This window comes from Pempheris klunzingeri, chromosome 4 (assembly GCF_042242105.1).
Source record: "Pempheris klunzingeri isolate RE-2024b chromosome 4, fPemKlu1.hap1, whole genome shotgun sequence".
Taxonomy (NCBI): Eukaryota; Metazoa; Chordata; class Actinopteri; order Acropomatiformes; family Pempheridae; genus Pempheris; species Pempheris klunzingeri.
In genome coordinates this window covers 20,779,976-20,800,097 of record NC_092015.1, presented here as the reverse complement: position 1 = coordinate 20,800,097, position 20,122 = coordinate 20,779,976, and the positions used below count along the sequence as shown (strand labels likewise).

The following is a 20,122-nucleotide window of genomic DNA, read 5'->3' as shown; positions in this document are numbered from 1 at the left end:
TTGGTAGGTTAAAGCAAACACAAAGCCATAAAGTAGCTTCAGTTACTTTTATTAGCTTGTAGGTTTGTTTAATTGTTTGTCCCTTTGTTCAGCCCCAACATGCAGGACTACTGTTGGCTGGTATCACTTGACCGAGTGGAGGGTTTCTTTTTTTTGTAGTATTCTTTCTTTATTTGTTTGATGAATGAAATTACTGTGTTAAGGCGACTTTTTTCTAGATCCATTTAGTGATGTAATGACAGTGTAGATCATGGTAGTGGCTGAGGCAGCGCAGGTGTGAAATGAACAACCTATATAATCTGTGGGAGTTTTGGTCCTGGAAGGAGAAAAGAGGAGAGGCTGCGCTGCCACAAACATGTCTCTTTTAAATTAGTTATCTATTTCTTTATGATTTAAGTTAATTTTCTTTTGTCCTCAACATTTTACCTGATTTACACGTGAAGGAGGGCACCGAAACTAAATCTTCACCCCTGAAAATTCAACATGTCTGCTGAGTCTGCACACCTCTCACCTCCCTTGACATCCGAGCTACACAATCCTACAGAGTAACTTAATCTATTATTAATAAACTTAATAATAGAATTAATAATGAACTTATTAAAAATGAATGTTATCATCAATCTGCAGAAAATTGAGTGTACGTCACTACAGGAGAAGTAAGTGGAGGGTTATAGTGTTGATTCAATTAGAAAGGAAATACTTTATGTTCAGCAGCAGCTGTTTAAAGGTGCTCTGTGAGATATAATCAGAACTGATAGATGTTGCATGAAACATCACTGTTCATTCTGTGTTGCAGCTCTGTGTCTGTGTGTGAGTGTGTGCTGTGATAGTTTACCTCACAACTCGGCACGCACCGGCATATATGCTGACAACATGTGCGCGTGGCCGTCTCAGCTACCAAGCTACTAATGCAGTCACTACACCGTTCACGTCTTCAAAATCAATGACTTTCATCTTAAATACTGTGGTCAGTCTGTTTCATAGACAAGAGCGAGTGGTCTCAACCCTCCAGCTGTTATAAGATTCATTCAGAATATCTGTACTCATCTAAACTGCATCCTGCGCCTGTATATGATCAAGCAGCTCTGTGCACCCATGGACTCAGAACTTCAGAAAGTTACATCATGCAGCGAAGTTGAAACATTTCTCAGGTCTTACGTCATGGTCCTCTTGGCAGCTGTGCTCTGATCCCTCTAGTGGAGATCTTTGTGTCCAGCATTTCCTCAGTGTGCTGCTGTAGCAGTTTGCAACAGAACGGCTTGATTACCGAACCAACACTAGCAGATATACAGTATATCATATATAATGAATGCAATTTATAAAACATTACATTTTGCCTTTTGGAAACCTTTGGAAATCATAACAGAAACATTTTTAAGATAATACTTCAGGTACACTATTGTAGCATTGGAATCAGTAAACAATAATGCAGCTCATCTGGAAAGTACATTAGAGAGGAAACTTAACACATCCGGAAGAGATAAGCAGAGAGAGAGAGAGAGAGAAAAGTGTTTCGAAAAGCTGTTAATAGTTGCAACAGGCTGCCGAAATCCTGTTGGTGTTTTTGTTTGGAGAACTAACACAGATGGTGTGAAGGGAGAGTGACGGAACTCCTCTCTTTGTTCACAACCCCCACTCGGGGGTATACTGTATGAGAAGACACTTCTTATGCGCTTTAAACTACAGTGCAGCTGCAGCTGTTTGAATATGATTTGCTCACTTTCGACTCCTTAAGAAAAAGTATCCTCATAGCTTGGCCTGAAACACGTGTGCCTGCCTACCTACTTATTTTCAGTTGGTGAAATATTGCATCATTTAGTGTTGTGCCCATAGCTTTTACATCCTTCCCTGCCGTGTATTAAATACCAGGATATTCTTATAGCAATCAACAAGTGTGCATACTGTTTTTTAGTAAAGACACTATTGTAAACTACTTGCATGCAATAGGAACCTTTGTCTGTAAAGTACTCGTAAAATGTGGTGTCACACCTGTAAGCCTGCCTTGAGATTATGCACTTTTACAAAATGAATGTTCCCCTTATTGTACAAATATAAATCTTTTCAATTTCCTGTGAGCCTCCTTTTCTTCCCACTCTCCATGTCTCTGAGGACGCTCCTTTGCTACATGAAAGGAGTGAAGGACTGCTATTTTAAAGGAGATTATGTGTGTTAGGAGATTTGACCAGACTTACTTGACCCACAAGTTAGCCCCCTGCACATGCTGAGGCATTGTAAACTTTTAGTCCTGGGGCTTTTTTAGAATAACAAACACCCCCTGAAGGGAGGGGCAAGTCTGCACTTGCGTCAGACCTTTTAAAGTCGAGATTGTTGGGCGGGTTCTCTGTCTTCAGAATCATGAGATTTGGAGGTTGCGGAGGTAGGATTTTGGGACCCCTTTTTACTTCACAGTACCGTAAAACGGTTGGATGGCCCCCCCAGTAAATACGAACCCATTCATCTGTTGGGTGACAATTGGCAGAGGGCTGTAAAAGAGGAGGAGCTGGGGATTAAGAGATTGAGGAAATTCCTCAGGTTGAAAACCAGTTTGTCTCAGACACCATGATCAATTCTTCATACTGTAGGTAATGAAGAGTGATAACTGATAACAGACTTCACCTCATGTTTGTTGTCTATCACCTCCACCCCTCCCTCACATCCCTGTAATGTCTGCACATACTTAATCTTTTAATATTTTTATAATCTTATCTTTTTATTGCACGTTGTTATGCTACAGAACATCGCTGGATGGGGCTATGAATCATTTCACCGCACAATGTAGACATATGAAATATATGAGTATGTGACAAACAAAACTTGAAGCTTACCTATTAAATAATTAAATCGTTATAAAGCCTAAACAGATCAAAAACATAATGTTATGACATAATTGTTCAATTTCAAAATCATGATGCAGGTCTACAGAAGCATTTGTCAATTAAATAAATATAAAATACCAATTTTGTCAAAAGTGTTTTTTTTCGACCAAATTAAAAGAAGAAGTCTTTGTCACAGCACGACAGGTTTTACGACAGCGGTTCTCCCCAACACCCCCATCCTTCCACCCCCCTGCAGTCAGCAGCTGAGTTGGACAGACGTGGCAGGGTGGGGGTGGGGTCAGGGCTGCAGATCTTGCAACTCCTGTGAAGCATGAATACTACAGTAGAAGCTTTTAAAGTTCGAGAAGCTTCCATTTGAAATTAGACGTCTGTGTAACACTGCTTTTCCTCTGGGAACAACTGCAAACACTGTGCCTGCGGACTGAAGTCTTGCCTGCTAAGATTTCAGAGGGGTAGTTCAGAGGCTTAAACGCTTATGCAGCCACTGCACAAACAGCCGCATATTTCCATGCAGAAGAATCATTCATTGCAAATGAAAACACATCTTTTTACGTGTGATGAAATCAGTGCAAGAGATTGAGTCAGCGAGCAGCTGTAGGACCTACAGGCTGAGCACTATTTCTGTACATCAGCAGCAAAGACAGACTAGAAATCAGACTTTCTCTGTGTTTCTGTCTGCAGCCGTTGGCAGGAATGTTTCAAAGCTGAACCCAGACCAGTGCTGGGGAGTTAACTTTTAACAGCTAATTTCAGCCTGTGGTTCCAAGGGGGGACGTCCCAGCTCCCAACTTCCTGGGGAAAGACAGACACCCTCATTTGAATAGCCCATTCCCACTTCTAGAAAGTTCTCTCTCAGGATATATAGACCAGGAGAGTAAGCTACAGTAACGCTTTTCACAGGACACAAGTCAGAGGAGAATCCCCGACACATCTGTACCAGGTAAGGATTAGGAGATAACTGTCTTTGTTTTCAGGAAGGAATGCACAGGGTGAATGGGCTGCTTTGTGTTCGTGGCTTAAAGTTACAGTGCAGCATTTTTCCTTGTTTTCCTTTGTTTGACCTGCACAAAGAATATTTTTGTTGATCAGTGTAATATTTGCATAAAACGTATCCCTAGTATGATGATACTAAAGCTTTTTTGCCTAACGCATGCTGCTGCTTTTAAATGCATTAAGTGCAATAAAGCTCACCGAATGTGTCGATCCTTTTAAAATCACTTTTTAATGACAAGAGGTTCAAATCTGTCCTCTAGAAATGAGTGCTGCTTGACTGTGGCACAGCTGGAATAGTTTTTCTGGGTCACATTCTAGCCAATGAAAAAAAGTGAACATGTCTGACTGTGATGACTAACTTGTATAATAACTTAAGCGTAAATGTCCAAAGGTTGACGACTGGGAAACAATAAAAAAAAACGTACTGTCTGCTCTATGGAGATTATTGCATACACCTCTTGTCTTTCAGAATGAAAATCGCAGACATGAAAACATCTCCAGGTATCCGAGCATTATACAAAGTCATTTCTGCTGTGTCACAAATATGCAAATACAGAGCTGCAGATAACATGTTTCTGCGCTTGCGATGGATCAGAAATGTGTACAGAGATGTTGCTGCAGCTGGTTAATTTCAGCCTCTTGGTAATTTGTTGGAACAAGTATGAGATGAGTTATTTATAGCCTGCAGGCACACAACCGTTCTCTGGGACAAAAGACGGCTCTACAGAGAAAAGTTTCAAAGACTGCCCTGCACATCTACATAGTGAAACGCTGTGATTTCTGACCCGTCTGACTCAAGAAGTCATTGAAGTCAAAGTGCAGACGTGCAACAGTTTGCATCAGTTATAATAAATGTAGAGAACAGAGAGGCATCATATTTCAGTTCAAGTCAGCACAGAGCTTCACTCTGAGTGGACGGAAGCTCCGGCAGAGCAGCTAAGCCTGTGTTGGTGCTGACGTGGCGAGGAACATGTCTGCCTGAAACTGGAGGCATTCCCAAGCTTCTGCGTGGGCTGAGCTGATCTGGCCCTGCCCTGCCCTGCCGCTAACAGCCTCCCATCCAGATCATAGTCTGTGCCCTGCATTGCTTTTCTGTAACTGCAAACAGTTCTGAATATTCACTCATTCCACAAACCCACTCTGTGAAGATATTTTGACATGCGCCATCCATCTCAAACTCGAAACACACACATATGATTTATTTGATTTTAGGAAACCAACCCAAAGTTAAGCAACGTTATGTAAGGCTGTGTCTTTCCTTTGTTTCACTCGCGCAGGCTGCTGCAGCTGCTTTCGGAGACAGACAGGATGTGGGTGACTAACGTCGTGGCTCTTTGTCTGCTGGCCATCGTGGCCTCTGCAGAGGACAAGAAGCTGAGCAGCCATGCCACCACCCTGGCTGACAACAGTGCCAACCTGGCCTTCAGGTCTGAACTCGAAATATATGATTATGATGGTTAGGCGCAAGCATTCTTTGTGCAATGTTTTTTTTTTTTTTATTAGAAACACAAGCAAAATATCTTTCTTGTGATTTAGCCTCTACCACAACATGGCAAAGGAGAAGGACACAGAGAACATCCTCATCTCTCCTGTGGTGGTGGCTTCCTCTCTGGGGATGGTGGCTCTCGGTGGCAAGGCCTCCACTGCCTCCCAGGTCAAAACCGTCCTCAGCGCTGACAAACTGAAGGATGAGCATCTGCACGCAGGCCTGTCTGAGCTGCTCTCCGAGGTCAGAACAACAAAATGAAATACAGTACATGAAATGTTAGTACCAACATGTCATGTGTGCCAGAATTTAAAATATGTTTATTATGATTTGTTTTTCTCATCTGTCCCCTTTTTTTAATTCTGTTTGGTACCACAAAAGGACGTAGCGTCAAACTAGATCCTCAGAACTAAACATTTATTGCTCTTTTCTCACCGTTTATGCTTTGCTCTCTTCCAGGTGAGCAATGCCAAGACACGCAACACTACCTGGAAGATCAGCAACCGCCTCTACGGCCCCAGCTCCGTCTCCTTTGCTGACGATTTTGTGAAAAACAGCAAGAAGCACTACAACTACGACCATTCAAAAATAAACTTAAGGGACAAGAGGAGCGCAGTGAAGTCCATCAACGAGTGGGCAGCCAAGTCGACGGATGGCAAGCTGCCTGAGATCACCAAGGATGTGCAGAACCCAGAAGGAGCCACGATTGTCAACGCTATGTTCTTCAAGCGTGAGTATAAATAGTATAAAGTCTTGCTGTGTTTTCCTTTCTGATCATGACTGAACCACATGCAGATGTCAAACAGATGTATAATTGAGTCCAATATGTTTGTTCCCACAGCTCACTGGGATGAGAAATTCCACGATAAAATGGTGGACCAGCGTGGTTTCCTGGTTACTCGCTCATTGACCATTGGAACTCCCATGATGCATCGCACTGGTGAGTTTCTCCATCATCTCTACCACTGATACGACCTAATTTCTTTCTTCAAAACTGATGCTGCCGAAAAGATTCCACGCAAGATAAGATTTGACTGCTCTTCACAGGTCTGTATAACTTCTACGACGACACAGAGCACCATGTCTTTGTGCTGGACATGCCTCTGGGCCGGAAGCAGGCCTCTATGATCTTTCTCATGCCCTACCACCTGGAGCCCCTGGAGCGCCTGGAGAAACTCCTGACCAGGAAACAGGTGGACACCTGGCTCAGCAAGATGGAGAACAAGGCTGTGGCCATTTCCCTCCCCATACTCTCACTGGAAGTCAGCCACAACCTGCAGGTAAATGGTGGCAATTTGATGGCAATTTGTGACAATGCAAACTTACAGTATAGACATCTCAAAATCAGCCCACTGACTTGAGAAATTCCCTGTCTTTTCCAGAAACATCTGGCCGAGCTCGGATTGACCGAGGCCGTGGACAAAGCCAAGGCCGACTTGTCCAACATCTCTGGGAAGAAGGACCTCTACCTCTCAAACGTCTTTCACGCGTCAGCCCTGGAGCTGAGTGTGGACGGGAACCCGTACGACAACACCATCTTTGGCTCCGACAAGCTGAGGAACCCCAAACTTTTCTACGCAGACCACCCCTTCATTTTCCTGGTGAAGGACAACAAGACCAACTCCATCCTGTACATCGGCAGAGTGGTTAGACCTAAAGGAGACAAGATGAGAGATGAGCTATAATGTTAATGTCGTGAATTGTCGCAAGCTATTTGTGAAATAATGGCAGGAAATTGTGTGAATGTGTGTATTTTTACCTCATCGGCACATTCCAATAAGCAACCTTGGCTATTTTTAGACACACTAAACCTTCCCAGGGAACAATTCAGCCTTAAGTATTTGAGATCTCCATGAACAAATGGCAGTAGATACAGCAGACAATGCTTATATTAAGTATGATCTCTTCATTTTTTTCTTCGTTTTGCCGGTAATGGTTTGGCTATGATTCCATGTGTATTTTCTTGCATTATCTTTAAAGTTTAAAGAAAAAGAGATCTTCGCACAAGTATGTTTCACAGTTCTGTCTCACTCCTTCCAGAGCATGAAGCTCTCAGTTAAAAAAAATAAATAAATTGCCTCCAGTCTGCACTGAATTGTTCTTCTGCACATGCTGTACTTGCAGAGGAAAGGTGGCAAATGTCTGGTTCTTCATTTGTGTCCACTTGTCTGCCATACTTTGTCATTTTGTTGCTGTAGTTATTTTTCACAAGCAAGCTGTTGGAATTGTGTGATTACATAATGTGTTCATTTCTCAATAAAACAAAGAAAAGGATCTATCTGTGTGTGTGTGTGTGTGTGTGTCCTCTGGTTTTGCAAAGCAGAGCAGATAGAGTTCTCTGGAGTGTTGAACAGAGGAATGTGAGCTCGCTAGAGTCAAAAGCTCAAAGGAAAAGGATAACAATCTTTCCAGCTGGCTGGAGGTCAAACAGTCCTCCCAGGGTCTGGAATGTAGGGATTGGACAATGAGGACTCTTTCCTCACGTTGCTAATCTGCCACAGACAACTATCCAGAGAATTTTGTGGTTCATTTCTCTCACCGCCGTTAGACTAAATAACAAAGTCAGTGGAATCTTTGTTGGGACGTCCCTAAAAAGAGGAAAAGCAGACTCTGCAGTACAAAAACAGGAGTTCAGGGTTCTCATGGTGAGTAGGAAACTCAATCTATTGCAATTTCAGCAGAGCAAACAAATGGGTGTGACTGCACCGCAGAAGAACACTCTCAGAAATAAAGGTGCCAATCAGAACCGTAGAGGGTTTTTCAGTTTGTCCCTGTGGGAAAACCTTTTTTGGTTCATGGTAAAGGTTCCATCTGGAACCCTTTCAAAAGGTTCTACCTTGAACCCAGCATAAAGATTTTTATACCCAGAACCCTCTTCTACAGAGAACCCCTCTAAGGTGTAATGGTTCCAACCAGACCCTCCCTGGCGGTTCTACCCAGAACCTCTTCACCTACTTATGGTGCTACCAAGACTCCTCCCAGTGGGTTCTACAGTGAACCCTTTTATATTCCACGGGTTTCATCTAGAACAAGGGGTTCTACTGAGAACCATATCAACCCTTCTGAGGGTTCTAGATGAACCACATTGTATTCTACAAATAAGGCAATACAAAGATTCAACCCTATATAATAAGTATCGAATATCCTCCATCATTTCAACAGTTTATGTCACAATTATCAATGTTTACTTTGAGAGAACATTCAAACTATTTTTAGAAATGTCTTTAAAAATGTCTTTGTGATGATACAATTCAATATGCTTTAGATATTTCTCGTGTGTTTTAATAGGACAACTCTGACACTGAGCCTAACTCGATTCTTAGAAGTTTCTGAACTTCAGTCACTTCAATCTAACTTTAGTATCATTTCACACACAGACAGACAGACAGACAGACAGACAGGTAATCAGTATTAAGGGGTGTGAACAAACTCGTAATCATGGGTAAGTACTCCAAATAATCAGTATTGATATGAGCTGATAACAACCCACTCATTTAAATCTGGTGTAGTTTAATATGTCTCTGCTGCTTCCACCCAGAGGCCTTTCTGTCTGGAGTTTGTCTCCCTGTGTTTCCTCCCACCATCATAACATGTTTGTTTGGTAAATTCTTTGTGGTCCCCAATCGCTGTACGGTGGCAGGACACTGCTGCTGATGCGCAGCATGGGCTAAATGCAGAGAGTGGATTTGTATGTGACAATAAATGTGGTTTGACCCAGTTTTGCACCCATGCTTTCAACAGTCCTTAGGGAATTCTTTCCTCCCAAAAGAGTTCTTTGGATGAAAATGGTTCTTGATTGATCCTTTAGTCTTACCAAAGAACCCCTTGAAGAGAAATTTCTTCAAAAAAGGGTTCTTTAGAAATCTGAGTAGAACATCAGCCCTTCAGGAAGAACCCTATTGGAAACCTCAGTTCTAACAGTGTAGGTAGACAAATATCAGTAAATCAGAAGCTTGAAAGGTGCTGTTCATACAGTCTAATCAGTTTTAGTTAAAAGCCAAATTGTAACAATAGTGCAAAAACAAAAAAACCTTGGAAACTTTTCTGCTGATGCAATCCCTTTGCAAGAAACCCCCCTTGGGTATCTGTGTAAGAGCTGTAGCGCCACCCATCGGGTGCAATGAGGAAAAGCACCGGTTACACTGGAAGGAACTCCAATCAATGAAGGTGTTACAAATCAATGATTTAATTACTTAGTGATGTCATATTTACATTCCTTGTACTTTGCATTTCAGTGATAATATACAAGACAAATAACAACATAAATAACACAATATACATGTTTCTGACTGCCTCTGCTGTTGTTTTGTTTACAAAGCATTAATTAAGCTGCTCCTATAGTCACCGTTAAGCAGGGGATTATTTCCAAGTATTATTAAGAAATAATAATGATAATTGGCTATGGTTTGGTCCAGACTTCATATTCGGGGTTTAGGTCAATACTTTCACAAATACACTTCTATCATATTGCATTTAAATATCATTCTTATCTATTTACTTTCATATCATTTTAGAATGTGCTCTCAGGTATTCCCTTACGTCTACATGCCATTTTTCACCAAGTAGCACTCTGGCATAGAAATAATAAAATCAATTCAACGCTTCTTAAGCAAGTGTCTTAATTAGAACACTAGATGGTGCTCTTAGGCAGGCGCCCAGCTCTCTGACACATCATTCATCTGTGAAGGAAAGTGTACCTGAACTCCTGGGAACACTAAAGTCTTTAAATGTACCACAGCAGAGCATTAACATAGTGCGACATCAGCTGCTGTGGAGACCAGCTGTAACACTTCCAGATGTGATAAGTATTGTACACAGTGTTTGTTATCCTGTACTCAGACATATACGTCGACAGACCTGTGTACAAAAGTTACTTTGTCAATACAAAGTGAGATTTCGTTTTAGTCGTTGCTTAAAGTAAAATCGCTGTGTGAGCGTCAGTGCAGAGATTGTTTTCTCACACTGACGCATTAATCAGAGGTTGTGAACTTGTGACGACAGAAGAGGAACGAGATTTTAAAATGCTGATCACAAATACATTTCCTGATGAACTTAACTTCGTCTGTTATTGACAGATAACAAACAGCTGGAGTCACTTTTGATATTCATAGACGTACAGAAGCACAAACAACCAATGCTGCTTGGATGACTTTAACCAGAATTATAGGTGCTGACATCACGTGTTAAAACAATACAGTGGAATAAATCCGTGGGTGGGCACTTTGGAAACAGCAACACGACGTTAGTGAGTGTATGGACTACGAGAGAAAATAGAGGAGATTATCATTTTAATAATCCATTACTTTTCAGGCGCTGACACACTTTTATTAGTATGAATAAAAGGGTGACGGCTCAAAAGTGAATGAATAATCTGTTGGAATGGGCTCGAAAAGACTTGACTGACTCTTCCTTAGTCATTCTGCTCTAAAAATAGTGGAAATGAAAGTGGCAAGTTTCTTTAAACTCTTCTGATAATTATATACACAATAGCAGCCTTTGCCTCCAACTTTGGAGAGCTAATAACGTACAATATTCAGCCATAGCTAAGTTAACAGTCTCAGCCCCACAACTCTATCATGAGCTTTCATGGCAAACTTAAAACAAACATTATCACCAGAAAACATAACATTTCATTTTGAAATAGGCGTTTGGGGCGTTCAATCTTCCGATGGGTGAACCTCTGGTTGCCCTGAAATAGGTGACCACTCAGTGGCCGGTGAGTGCAGAGAGGAGTGAATGAGTGCATCCTTCATGAAGGAGCAGTGCAGCTTCCCTGCGCTACTGGCAGCAGGTACGTAGGGAGGTAATGCGGCAACTCTCATTACATTAGCACCGTCATGTTCTGCTGCGCTGGCTGCAGGCAGATTAGCCAGTCGATGGACAATCCTCTTAAACAGGTCTGCATTAAGCCACAGTGAGAGGCTGGGTGTTGCTCCCTGTCCTCTGCCCGCCCCCCCTCCCAGCTCACTTTCCTTCCCTGGATGTGTCCTCCTCTCTTTTGCTCCTCAGGTTTTGCTTCTTTCGTTCTCTTTGTCCCATTCAGATCTTTTTGTCCACCAGCCTGTTGGCCTTGCGAAAATGGGTCTTGATCTCCTCCGTCACCATCTCCTGCCAGTTGTCCCTAACGAGTACAGAGGATGGAGTTACGGCCAGTGTTGTGTTGTTTTGAGGCAGATTCACAGACATGAGAACAGCAGGAGAGCATACCACGAAGCGGACATGAAATTCACAGCGAATGCAGCCAAAAACACAGTAAAATAAACGAGAGCTAATTATGAAAATGTGCCAGCCAGGCACAATAAAAGTGAACTAAACAAAGAGGGCTTTCCCCAATCTGCTTAAGGAGATGTAGAAGGTGATAAGATCAAGAGATTAATGAGACTGGTAGATCACAGGGCAATCAATAGGATTCAGGAATCAATAAGACAAAACTGTGCGCATGCAGGCTCAGAGTTTGCATCAAGCTGACAGCCACAGTAACATTTCCACAACACAACAGCGGCTGGCATGCAGGTCTCTACCTCCTGTGTTTGGACTAAGAAGGTCAAGCCTTTTTCTCAGCTTTCTTTCTCCTGTATGCAGCTATATCCTCAGGATTCAGCCCGTGATTGTCTTCCCTGAGGTAACATTCAGACAGTTGCAATTTGAGTCGAAAGCACATTAGTGGCAGGAGGCGATCGCATTTTCACAACGGAGTTTCGTAACAGTATGCACACAAATGATCAATCAGAAGAGAGAGTGTGTTCTTTTTTGGTCACTCACAGTAAAGAATCTGCACTCATTCGGTTATTATTTTAGCATTCAGCCGCACCTAAGGCGCAAGCAGTAACAGTATGTTGAAGCTCTTACCCTGGTTTGATCTCTGGTGGTATCGGCAAAGGCTTTGCAAAGTCTTGTTTTCCCACAAGCCAGTATGTCTCTTCAATACCTTTACCCTGCAAAAACAAAGAGCAAGGCATGGATTAACAGGCTGTGGGATATGTGTCTCCATATGTGCCAAATACTGCGGTTAAATGTGGACAGTTATGATACCTTCAGCTCTGTCTTGCCTCTGACTTCTATTTTATAACCCTCATTAAGGGAACGGAGGATCTTCACAGTGGTCAAATTTACATGGATTCTATAAGCTGAGCGAAAGAAGGCAAGAGAAGAAGAACTTAGACCAGAAGGAAATATGTAACAAAGGAACAACCTATGGTGGGTGTGTGCACGGGATACTCACGCAGCCCAGTGGATTCCATGCGAGAGGCAGTGTTGACGGTGTCTCCAAAAAGGCAGTACCGAGGCATAGTCAGACCTACCACCCCAGCAACACAGGGCCCTAAGAAAGGAAGCAGTTCGTCCAGTTTAAAGACGGCTTCCACAGTAAGACTCTGAATAGAGCGAGACTGAGAACATCACAAAGTCCAATTTAATGACAGTTATGTAACTTTTGTTTTTGCCATCAATTTGAGGCCCGTATTGGCTGCTTGTGCTTGTACAGTCTTAGCACGGTCATTTAGCTTAGTTTTGTTTTGTCAGGCTGTCTCAGCATGCATCAGCACTGTCATTGCCATTAAAATACTATAACTAATCGCCATAATCTCAACATGTAGCTTAAAGTCACTGGTTACCTCAAATAGAACTGAACTTTGTCAGACAAATGTTACGAGAAAATAGGATTCAGATGAAAATGTGCGAAGACCTGCACACCTTTCTAAATTGGAACAGTGTGATGAAGACTCTGGCACTGTACCGTCTCACCTGAGTGGATTCCTATGCGTATCCTGACGGGCACGTCCGGCATGTGCCGCATATGGAAGGTTCCTACTGAGCTGAGGATGTTCAGAGACATGTTGGCGATCTCAGCGGCGTGCTTGTTGCCGTTTCTCTTTGGCAACCCCGATGCTACCATGTAGGCATCGCCAATGGTCTCCACCTGGACAATGTCAACATACTTAATCAGTCATGGGTGCATAAGTATGTGTGTTTATACCATTTTACTTTGGCCTCTCAGTTCCAGACAAACCCTTTTATCTGATATGTATAAAGATACATGTCTGTCAGTAACTCATCTGCCATTTTTGAACACGCTGGGAGAAAGCGAGCGATTACTGAAAATACTGAGCGTCTTTTCTCTGACCTTGTAGACGTCGTGGTTACTGAGCACGGCGTCAAACAGCGAGTAGAGGTCGTTGAGAAGGTCGACCACCTCGATGGGATCGCTGAGCGAGGAGATGGTGGTGAAACCTACGATATCGCTGAAGTAGATCGTCACCTGGTCAAAGTACTCTGGCTCCACTGTGGCTCCGGTCTTCAGGGCCTCGGCCACGGAACTGAAGATGAAGAGGGGCAGAAACATCACAAGAATCAAATGATTGGGCATTTAATTAAATAAATGTGACTAAAGGTGTGTGTGTAGAAACTCACGGTGGGAGCATCTCTGACAGTAGTTTTTCAGTTCTCTGTTTTTCCACCTCTAGCTCCTCTGTTCTCTCTCTGATGAGATCCTCCAGGTTGGAGCTGTACTGCTCCAGCATCCTCAGCATGGAGTCAATGATGTTAGTCTTCTTCCCCTTGTTGATTAACTTGAACTACTCGTAAAAAAAAAAAAAAAAAAAGACAGAATCATGTTCAACAATGTGTCCAATATTCTTTAAAGTGCTTTATTTAAGTGTGTAAGGGTGCTTCCAAACGTGTACCCTGTCAAAGATCTCATCAAATGCTGGTCTGCGTTCAGGCACTTCGCTCCAGCACTGCTTCATCAGCTGGATACACTCCAGTGGAGCCTGGTCTGGGGCCACAGTAGGGCGGCACATTGGAGGAGGCTTCTTCACCTTACGGATGATCTCTGGCAAGACATATTTAAATAAATCAAAATACTGTAAATACTGACGACGTTTTCTGGAAATCAAAAAAAAAGAAAAACCTCTCTAATGTTTCTCTTCATCCACAATTTCCCCTCCCTGATGGATACACACCCTCGGCTGGGAGACCCAGCATGCAGTACGGTGGCCCTCTGACCACCACCTCTTGAAGAATGATAGAAAAACTGTACACGTCTCCCTTGTTGGTGCCTTTACGAGAGCTCGCGAGGTCCCTCAAGAACTCTGGAGCTGTCCAAAATAGATCTAAGCGAGAAAAAAGAAAAAGGAAAGATTTAGAGTCAGGGTGAGAACGTGAATCTAGCCACTTTCAGTCTCTAATGAACTTACAGCTTACGTACCTTCAGGAGGAGGCTCCTCCAAAGGAGCTTTCTGAGACTCCAGCAGCTCATTGAAGCCATAGTCAGTAATCTTGAGGACAAACCGTCCGTCTACCACACAGTTACGAGATTTTAGCCTCCCATGAGGGAAATCTCTGTGATGAAGGTATTTCATACCCTAGAAGCACAATGTGTTCGACAGTGAGGTTAATCATAAAAGAAAAATCACTCCAGTGAGAATAATGGTAACACCCAGTGGATGATTCATGTATTTCTGGGTATATTCAGCACGTCACCGTTTACCTTGATGAGGTCGAGCACAAGCGAGGACTTGAACATCCAGTCTAGTTTAACGTCCTCGTTCCTCAGCAGGTCCTCCAGACTGCCCCGAGAGCAGTGCTCCGTCACCACTGCATACATGAAGCAGTCCGAGAAGAAGCCGAGGAACGGGTTCACGTTCTCGTTTCTCAGGTCTTTCATCTGTGAAGGCAGCCAGATTTATTGTTACTGGAACTCCATGTACAGTGTTGAGCTTTTAAAAGTGTCTTGTCAGCAGTGTGTTTTGTAAAAACCTACAAAGTTCACTAGAGATAGTGAGTAGCTTTCCTAAATCACATAACTACAGTGAAAACACAATTGCTTTACCTTTGTGAAAATCTTGGTGGTGCTCTGCTTCACTTCTTTGAAATGTCCCTCCTCAAATTTCTTCAGCCATACCCAGTCGCCCTGGAAGAGAAATAAAACACAGATGGTTTTACCATCTGAAAGACTATTTAAACTACTACAGATTGTGTTTTTTTTATTTCTAAAGGAATCAATAACCATTTTGCTGCCTGTTCAACCACCCATCCTCAGTATTTATGTGAATATCTGGGAGGCACTGATTAAATGTGACCTCTAAGGGATGATATTTTTTTTATTTTGTTTGTAGCACAGTCTTTTAAGTCACCTTTGAATTGAACAGGAATGAGAGAGTACAAAATATATATAAAATATGAATCTAATTTTAGCCAAAACAATTAACTGTATTATGCCTTTAACTAAAAGGTTCAATGTATCCTTAAACTGAATGCACAAACACACATTCAAACTGATGTAATGAAAACATGGGTTGACACATGATGATATGACCAAAAAACTGTGCTGTAAAAACACGTGGAGTTCTGCAGACAGACCCTGCCCACACTCTCTAACATACTTCTGTATTTTTAACCTTTGTGCGTCTGTACAAGCTGAAGCAACACGTGCAATGACACTTTCAGTGCTGCCTACCTCATACACAGCTACATTGGTGGTCTCCTGAGTTTCCGTCTGCATGCTGTTCACAGAGTGTGAGTTGTCTGTAGATTTCTCCTCTAGAGCGCTCCTGGAATCGGTCAGATCCTCTAAAGTGATTTTCTGTCAGACATCAAACACCAGGGGAAGGCTTGATGTAAATCAGTTGTCTCTAACATTTTATTAAGCAAATCTGCACGTTGTCTCATGTTTTAAACGATTGAAAAGATTAAATGTGTTGTGCCCAAACATGGCCGACACATTGAATGTGCAAAGGTTTAACTGGGAGTCAGTGATGCTGATTACCTTTTTGCTAAGCTGAGGACTGATAAATGTGAGATCCTCTAAGGTCAGGAGGATCCGATTGGGACCTTTGACCAGCTGGATTTGCTGGAGTCTCCTCCTGCACATCAGATTTAGGAAAGATAAGGAAATCAGTTCAACCAATGGCAGTGGGATTCCTAGAACTATCTCCGAGACCATCTTTGGAGCAAACACAGATGATGAACAAGCTCCTCGTTACTAAAAACTATTTAATTCTGTAGTCAAATACAATCAGCAAAATCAATCAAGAACTAGGACAGGCCTTTAGCAGCCATCTTCCCATTGGTTTAGCTATGATTCTCTTTACTCCAGACATGACGTCTATGCCGACTAATGCTTTGAGGGACTATTTTCTCAATCTTACTTTCTCATTCTCAAAAAAATTAGACAGAACATCCGTTTTTTGGATCTTGTCAGATACAAAAGGCTCTCCTGTTAAATTTGGCGGGAAAGACGGAGAGGGAAAAGTACAGAAGGGAAGCCACAAGGTTTGATTTGTTTGACTGAAAAGATGAATCAGGCTGTACCTGATATAAAGACTTAAAGCGAGGCCTCCTACAGCAAGAATGAAGATGACAGCAATCACCACTATGATGTAGGTGACCTCCACACCTGAGGATGACAACAGGCAACTTATGGGATATGAGGATTGACTGATGAATAAATGACAAAATGTACGGAGGACATGCCATAATGCACCCACACTCGCACGCAAAAGCTTCAAAGTGATGCTTCTTACCTCCCGTGCAGACAGCATTTTTGTCAAACCAGCAGCTGGAATCGGACGGCGGAGGGGATCCTCCTGGGAAATTAATGGACCTGCCAGCAAAACGAAGCACTCCAGACGTTAGATCCACCAAATAGGTCTGGTACAGCTGGCTCCCCGTGTTGTCGGAGTCCAGGACGACATAGTTGGTCTTAACGTCCCCAGCGGTGTCCACCCGGACCTTCTGGTTGAAGCCACTGAAAGTTGTGTTCTTGGTGGAGTGGGCCAGGTTTGAGCCCGACAGCCGCATGCCTCCCTTCCTGGCGTTGTGGATGGACGTGGCCAGCAGGTAGATGCTGTTATAGATGGTCCCAAATAGCGGGTTCACCTGCAAGGGACACGAGAAAAGCCATGAAATATTAGTATAATATTTCCATTATTCTAAATCATCCTCTCTAGAAATGTTCGGCAGCAAATCTGATGTTTCAAAGCTGGCCGAACATAGAGAGTTCATAATGGACACAAAAATACTAATTATAAGGTGTTTTTAGTATGAGAAGTGTGAGGTGAAATGTATCTATGAAAAGACTATATTGGGGGTGAAGAAAGGCAACAGCAAACCCTGCTGCTCATTGGTTATTTCAGGGCTCATAACACTGACGGACATTAAAAAACGAATAAAATAATGGGAGCATTTTTAACAGTTGTTTGAATTTTTGTACATTTTCCTGGACTGACTTTCCTTGTGGAGCTGTGGTGGAGGGATGGAAGCAGAATTTTGTCCTAAAAACTAAAGATTAACTTTGTCTGCTTGGTTTCTTTAACTCCCACAGACTCATATTTGTTTTGGCTGAACTTTTACACACACACTGGGGACTGTGCATTTGTTGGACTCACGCTAGAACTCACTTCATGGTCGGTTAAAGCAACCAATACATTTTTGAGTGTACGTATGGACAGTATGACTTTAAAACGGGCTTGAGAAGGAATACGAATCTATCCTTGACGTCCAAATAGTTCCTACCTGCTGTGGCTGCACAGCACGCGTCATTTCCTCGCTCGTCTTGGCGGCAGCGAACGCCTCGGTGAAGGACAACGGCTCAGAGGCCATGGTGATGGTGAGCACGGCGTCGTAGGCCTCCCTCAGCCTGCTGCTGTTTTGCAGGGGGAAGTAGGAGACGTTGGTGTAGGGCACGCTGTAGTGGAGGGTGTCGTAGGGCACAAACACATACTTCCCCGAAGTCAGGCCCATTTTCTGGGCTTTTAGAAGAAAAGCAGCCTGCTGCTCCCCTCCAACCAGGACTGAGTGCATGCACATGATGATGACTACAAGGGACAAGGGAAAAAACAAAATGGGGATTTTAGTAAGATTATTTGATATGTGGGGCTTTACCTAGAGTGATAAAATGACTGAACTTGGTATAAATACTCTTATGTGCCCCTCAAGTGGAATTACTGACATGTACTCTAAACATTATTTAACAAATCTGCCTAATTGAGTAACAGGAGTAAGTGACAAGACAAATTCTTATTTCATATCTCTTCATGAAGTCAGTGCAAGAGGATGACAGACCGGCTGAAGGTCTAAAAGTGAGAAAACTGTTAAAAAGTACTTCAAAAAGGGAGAAGCTGAGGTGCTCTGGGGGATTAAGGTCCCTGCCTCTCTCTCTCTCTCTCTCCTTTCTTTCCTGTCACCTCTTTGCAATCTAATAAAGTTGTTACAGTGGATTAAAAAAAACACAAACCAAAAAAATGAATGAATGAATGAATAAAATAAAAGCAGCAGCAACAAACAAAAGCTCAGATTGCTGTTTGTGGTTCACCTTAACCACAAGGTGAAATCTGCAGTGTCAAAATGGCTTCCTGATCAGATGGGGGGGGGAGGGGGGGGGGATAAGCCTGCTGAAGAGGATGTGTGCAGCTGGGATGTTGAGTTCTGCAAGTCTGCACATGTGATGTAACATCTGCACAGGTCTCATTTATTTCTGCAAATCCACAAACTCCAGTGGTTGATTGGTTGGGATCACATTCTACTAATAATATATATTCATCTCATTTGATCAGTGTGGTGTGGCGCACACTCACCCCTGATCTCTCCAGCTGCCTGGATCTTCCTCAGCGTGTTCTCCATCTCTGTCTCATTCAGACCAATGGATGTAACCAGGCCCACGGGAAGCCCCCTGTTCCTGAGAGAGGTGGCCACTCTCCCGGCGGTGTCCCTCCAGATGTCCTCATTGGACGAGACCACCACCACGCTGGCCCACCTGAAGTGCTTAAACACGGCGAACAGCACCTCCGTGGGGAAGGGCACTGTACTGGAAAAAGTCGGGTATCCTATTGCGCGGTCCAGCTCGTAGTTCACACAGCCGTAGGAGAAGATGGCCTTGTCCCAGTTCTTGGCAAGCAGAGAAGCTGCGACGCAGTACCCCGGGTTGGTGGGGCCCACAAACGCATCCGCCATCTTCTCATAGTAAATAAACGCAGTGAGGGCTTTGGAGGTTTCGCAAGGCTCCTGGAGGATGATGAAGTCCATTTTGAGGCCCAGATCCAGGTTTAGGTCTCCGTTTATCCTGCTCACGGCGAGCCGGGCGGCCGCCGCGGGCAGCGCCCTGTAATAGATGGGGTCGCAGTTCCAGGGGCCCAGGACCCCCACTTTGAATATCAAACAGCGGACACAACAAGGGAACGTCAACACCCCGATGAGGACCCATAGCAGAAAGTTATAAAAGGGCAGAGCCGTTAAAATCGGTCTGCTTTTAATTATGGGCACACACGGATGGTTGGACTCCCATAGCGCCCCTCTGAAGTTTGGAGCAATATGTTGCATTGTCCTTCCAGGGTGTCCCAGGTAGTGAATCTGTGTGTTCACTATCGAGTTATCAGTTGGACCAGTGACACCTGCAAAAAATAAACTCTTTAATTTCTTTATCGTTTAGTGAATTATTGTGACTCATAAATGTCCAAAACGATCCACGTACCATTTATCTGATGCCATCAGGACAGCTTCAAGGTCCGATGAGACAATCTCACAGGTGTCCTCCTGGATCTGCTTCGCTGTGTCCGCTCGAACCGACACCTAACCATCCCACCCACCCCCCCTAAACAAAAAAAACCCCTCTCACCCGTTCACCCCGAGGAGCCGCAGTGAGGACACAGCCCAGTCATCGTGTTTGGATTCCGGGCGCAAAGTGACAGGCAGGGCGTAAGGCGCTGCGTCCGTCGCGTTTGGAGACGACTTCAGCACCCTGGAGAGCTACTTAGGTCCTGCAGTCAGCGCCTCTGAAGGCTCCGGTGCGTTTCCACAAACAGCTCCGTTC

General features: G+C 43.5%; 2 protein-coding genes across 3 annotated transcripts; one reads left to right on the top strand and one right to left on the bottom strand.

The window, feature by feature from the left end:
• Positions 1-3,687: 3,687 nt before the first annotated feature.
• serpinh1b (serpin peptidase inhibitor, clade H (heat shock protein 47), member 1b) lies at positions 3,688-7,557 on the top strand. Of its 2 annotated transcripts, XM_070828958.1 has the most exons (8): positions 3,720-3,777; positions 4,300-4,331; positions 5,108-5,257; positions 5,367-5,559; positions 5,776-6,046; positions 6,158-6,256; positions 6,364-6,596; positions 6,699-7,557. In XM_070828958.1, the coding sequence occupies exons 3-8, from the start codon at positions 5,139-5,141 to the stop codon at positions 6,999-7,001; spliced, it is 1,218 nt and encodes a 405-aa protein (XP_070685059.1). In that variant the 5' UTR covers positions 3,720-3,777; positions 4,300-4,331; positions 5,108-5,138; the 3' UTR covers positions 7,002-7,557. The 2 variants fall into 2 exon arrangements, with proteins under 2 accessions (XP_070685060.1, XP_070685059.1); XM_070828959.1 differs by lacking the exon at positions 4,300-4,331 and having other exon boundaries at positions 3,688-3,777.
• A 3,798-nt stretch (positions 7,558-11,355) lies between these two features.
• On the bottom strand, positions 11,356-19,632 carry gucy2f (guanylate cyclase 2F, retinal). Its single transcript, XM_070828943.1, has 18 exons — positions 18,891-19,632; positions 17,830-18,131; positions 16,839-17,193; positions 16,627-16,711; positions 16,082-16,178; positions 15,773-15,898; positions 15,146-15,226; positions 14,804-14,980; positions 14,522-14,678; positions 14,277-14,426; positions 13,998-14,146; positions 13,726-13,889; positions 13,439-13,631; positions 13,060-13,234; positions 12,539-12,637; positions 12,349-12,443; positions 12,166-12,251; positions 11,356-11,437 (listed from the first exon to the last, which is right to left on the bottom strand). The coding sequence occupies exons 1-18, from the start codon at positions 19,630-19,632 to the stop codon at positions 11,356-11,358; spliced, it is 3,315 nt and encodes a 1,104-aa protein (XP_070685044.1).
• Positions 19,633-20,122: the final 490 nt, after the last annotated feature.

Coding starts and splice junctions, on each gene's coding strand:
- serpinh1b (XM_070828959.1), top strand. CDS start 5,139: ATGTGGGTGACTAACGTCGTGGCTCTTTGTCTGCTGGCCATCGTGGCC. Junction 5,560..5,775: donor TGTCTGAGCTGCTCTCCGAG/GTCAGAACAACA, acceptor GCTCTCTTCCAG/GTGAGCAATGCCAAGACACG. Junction 6,047..6,157: donor CAACGCTATGTTCTTCAAGC/GTGAGTATAAAT, acceptor TTGTTCCCACAG/CTCACTGGGATGAGAAATTC.
- gucy2f (XM_070828943.1), bottom strand. CDS start 19,632: ATGCAACATATTGCTCCAAACTTCAGAGGGGCGCTATGGGAGTCCAAC. Junction 16,179..16,626: donor GCTTTAAGTCTTTATATCAG/GTACAGCCTGAT, acceptor TCTGATGTGCAG/GAGGAGACTCCAGCAAATCC. Junction 14,427..14,521: donor GGAGGAGCCTCCTCCTGAAG/GTACGTAAGCTG, acceptor TTTCTCGCTTAG/ATCTATTTTGGACAGCTCCA.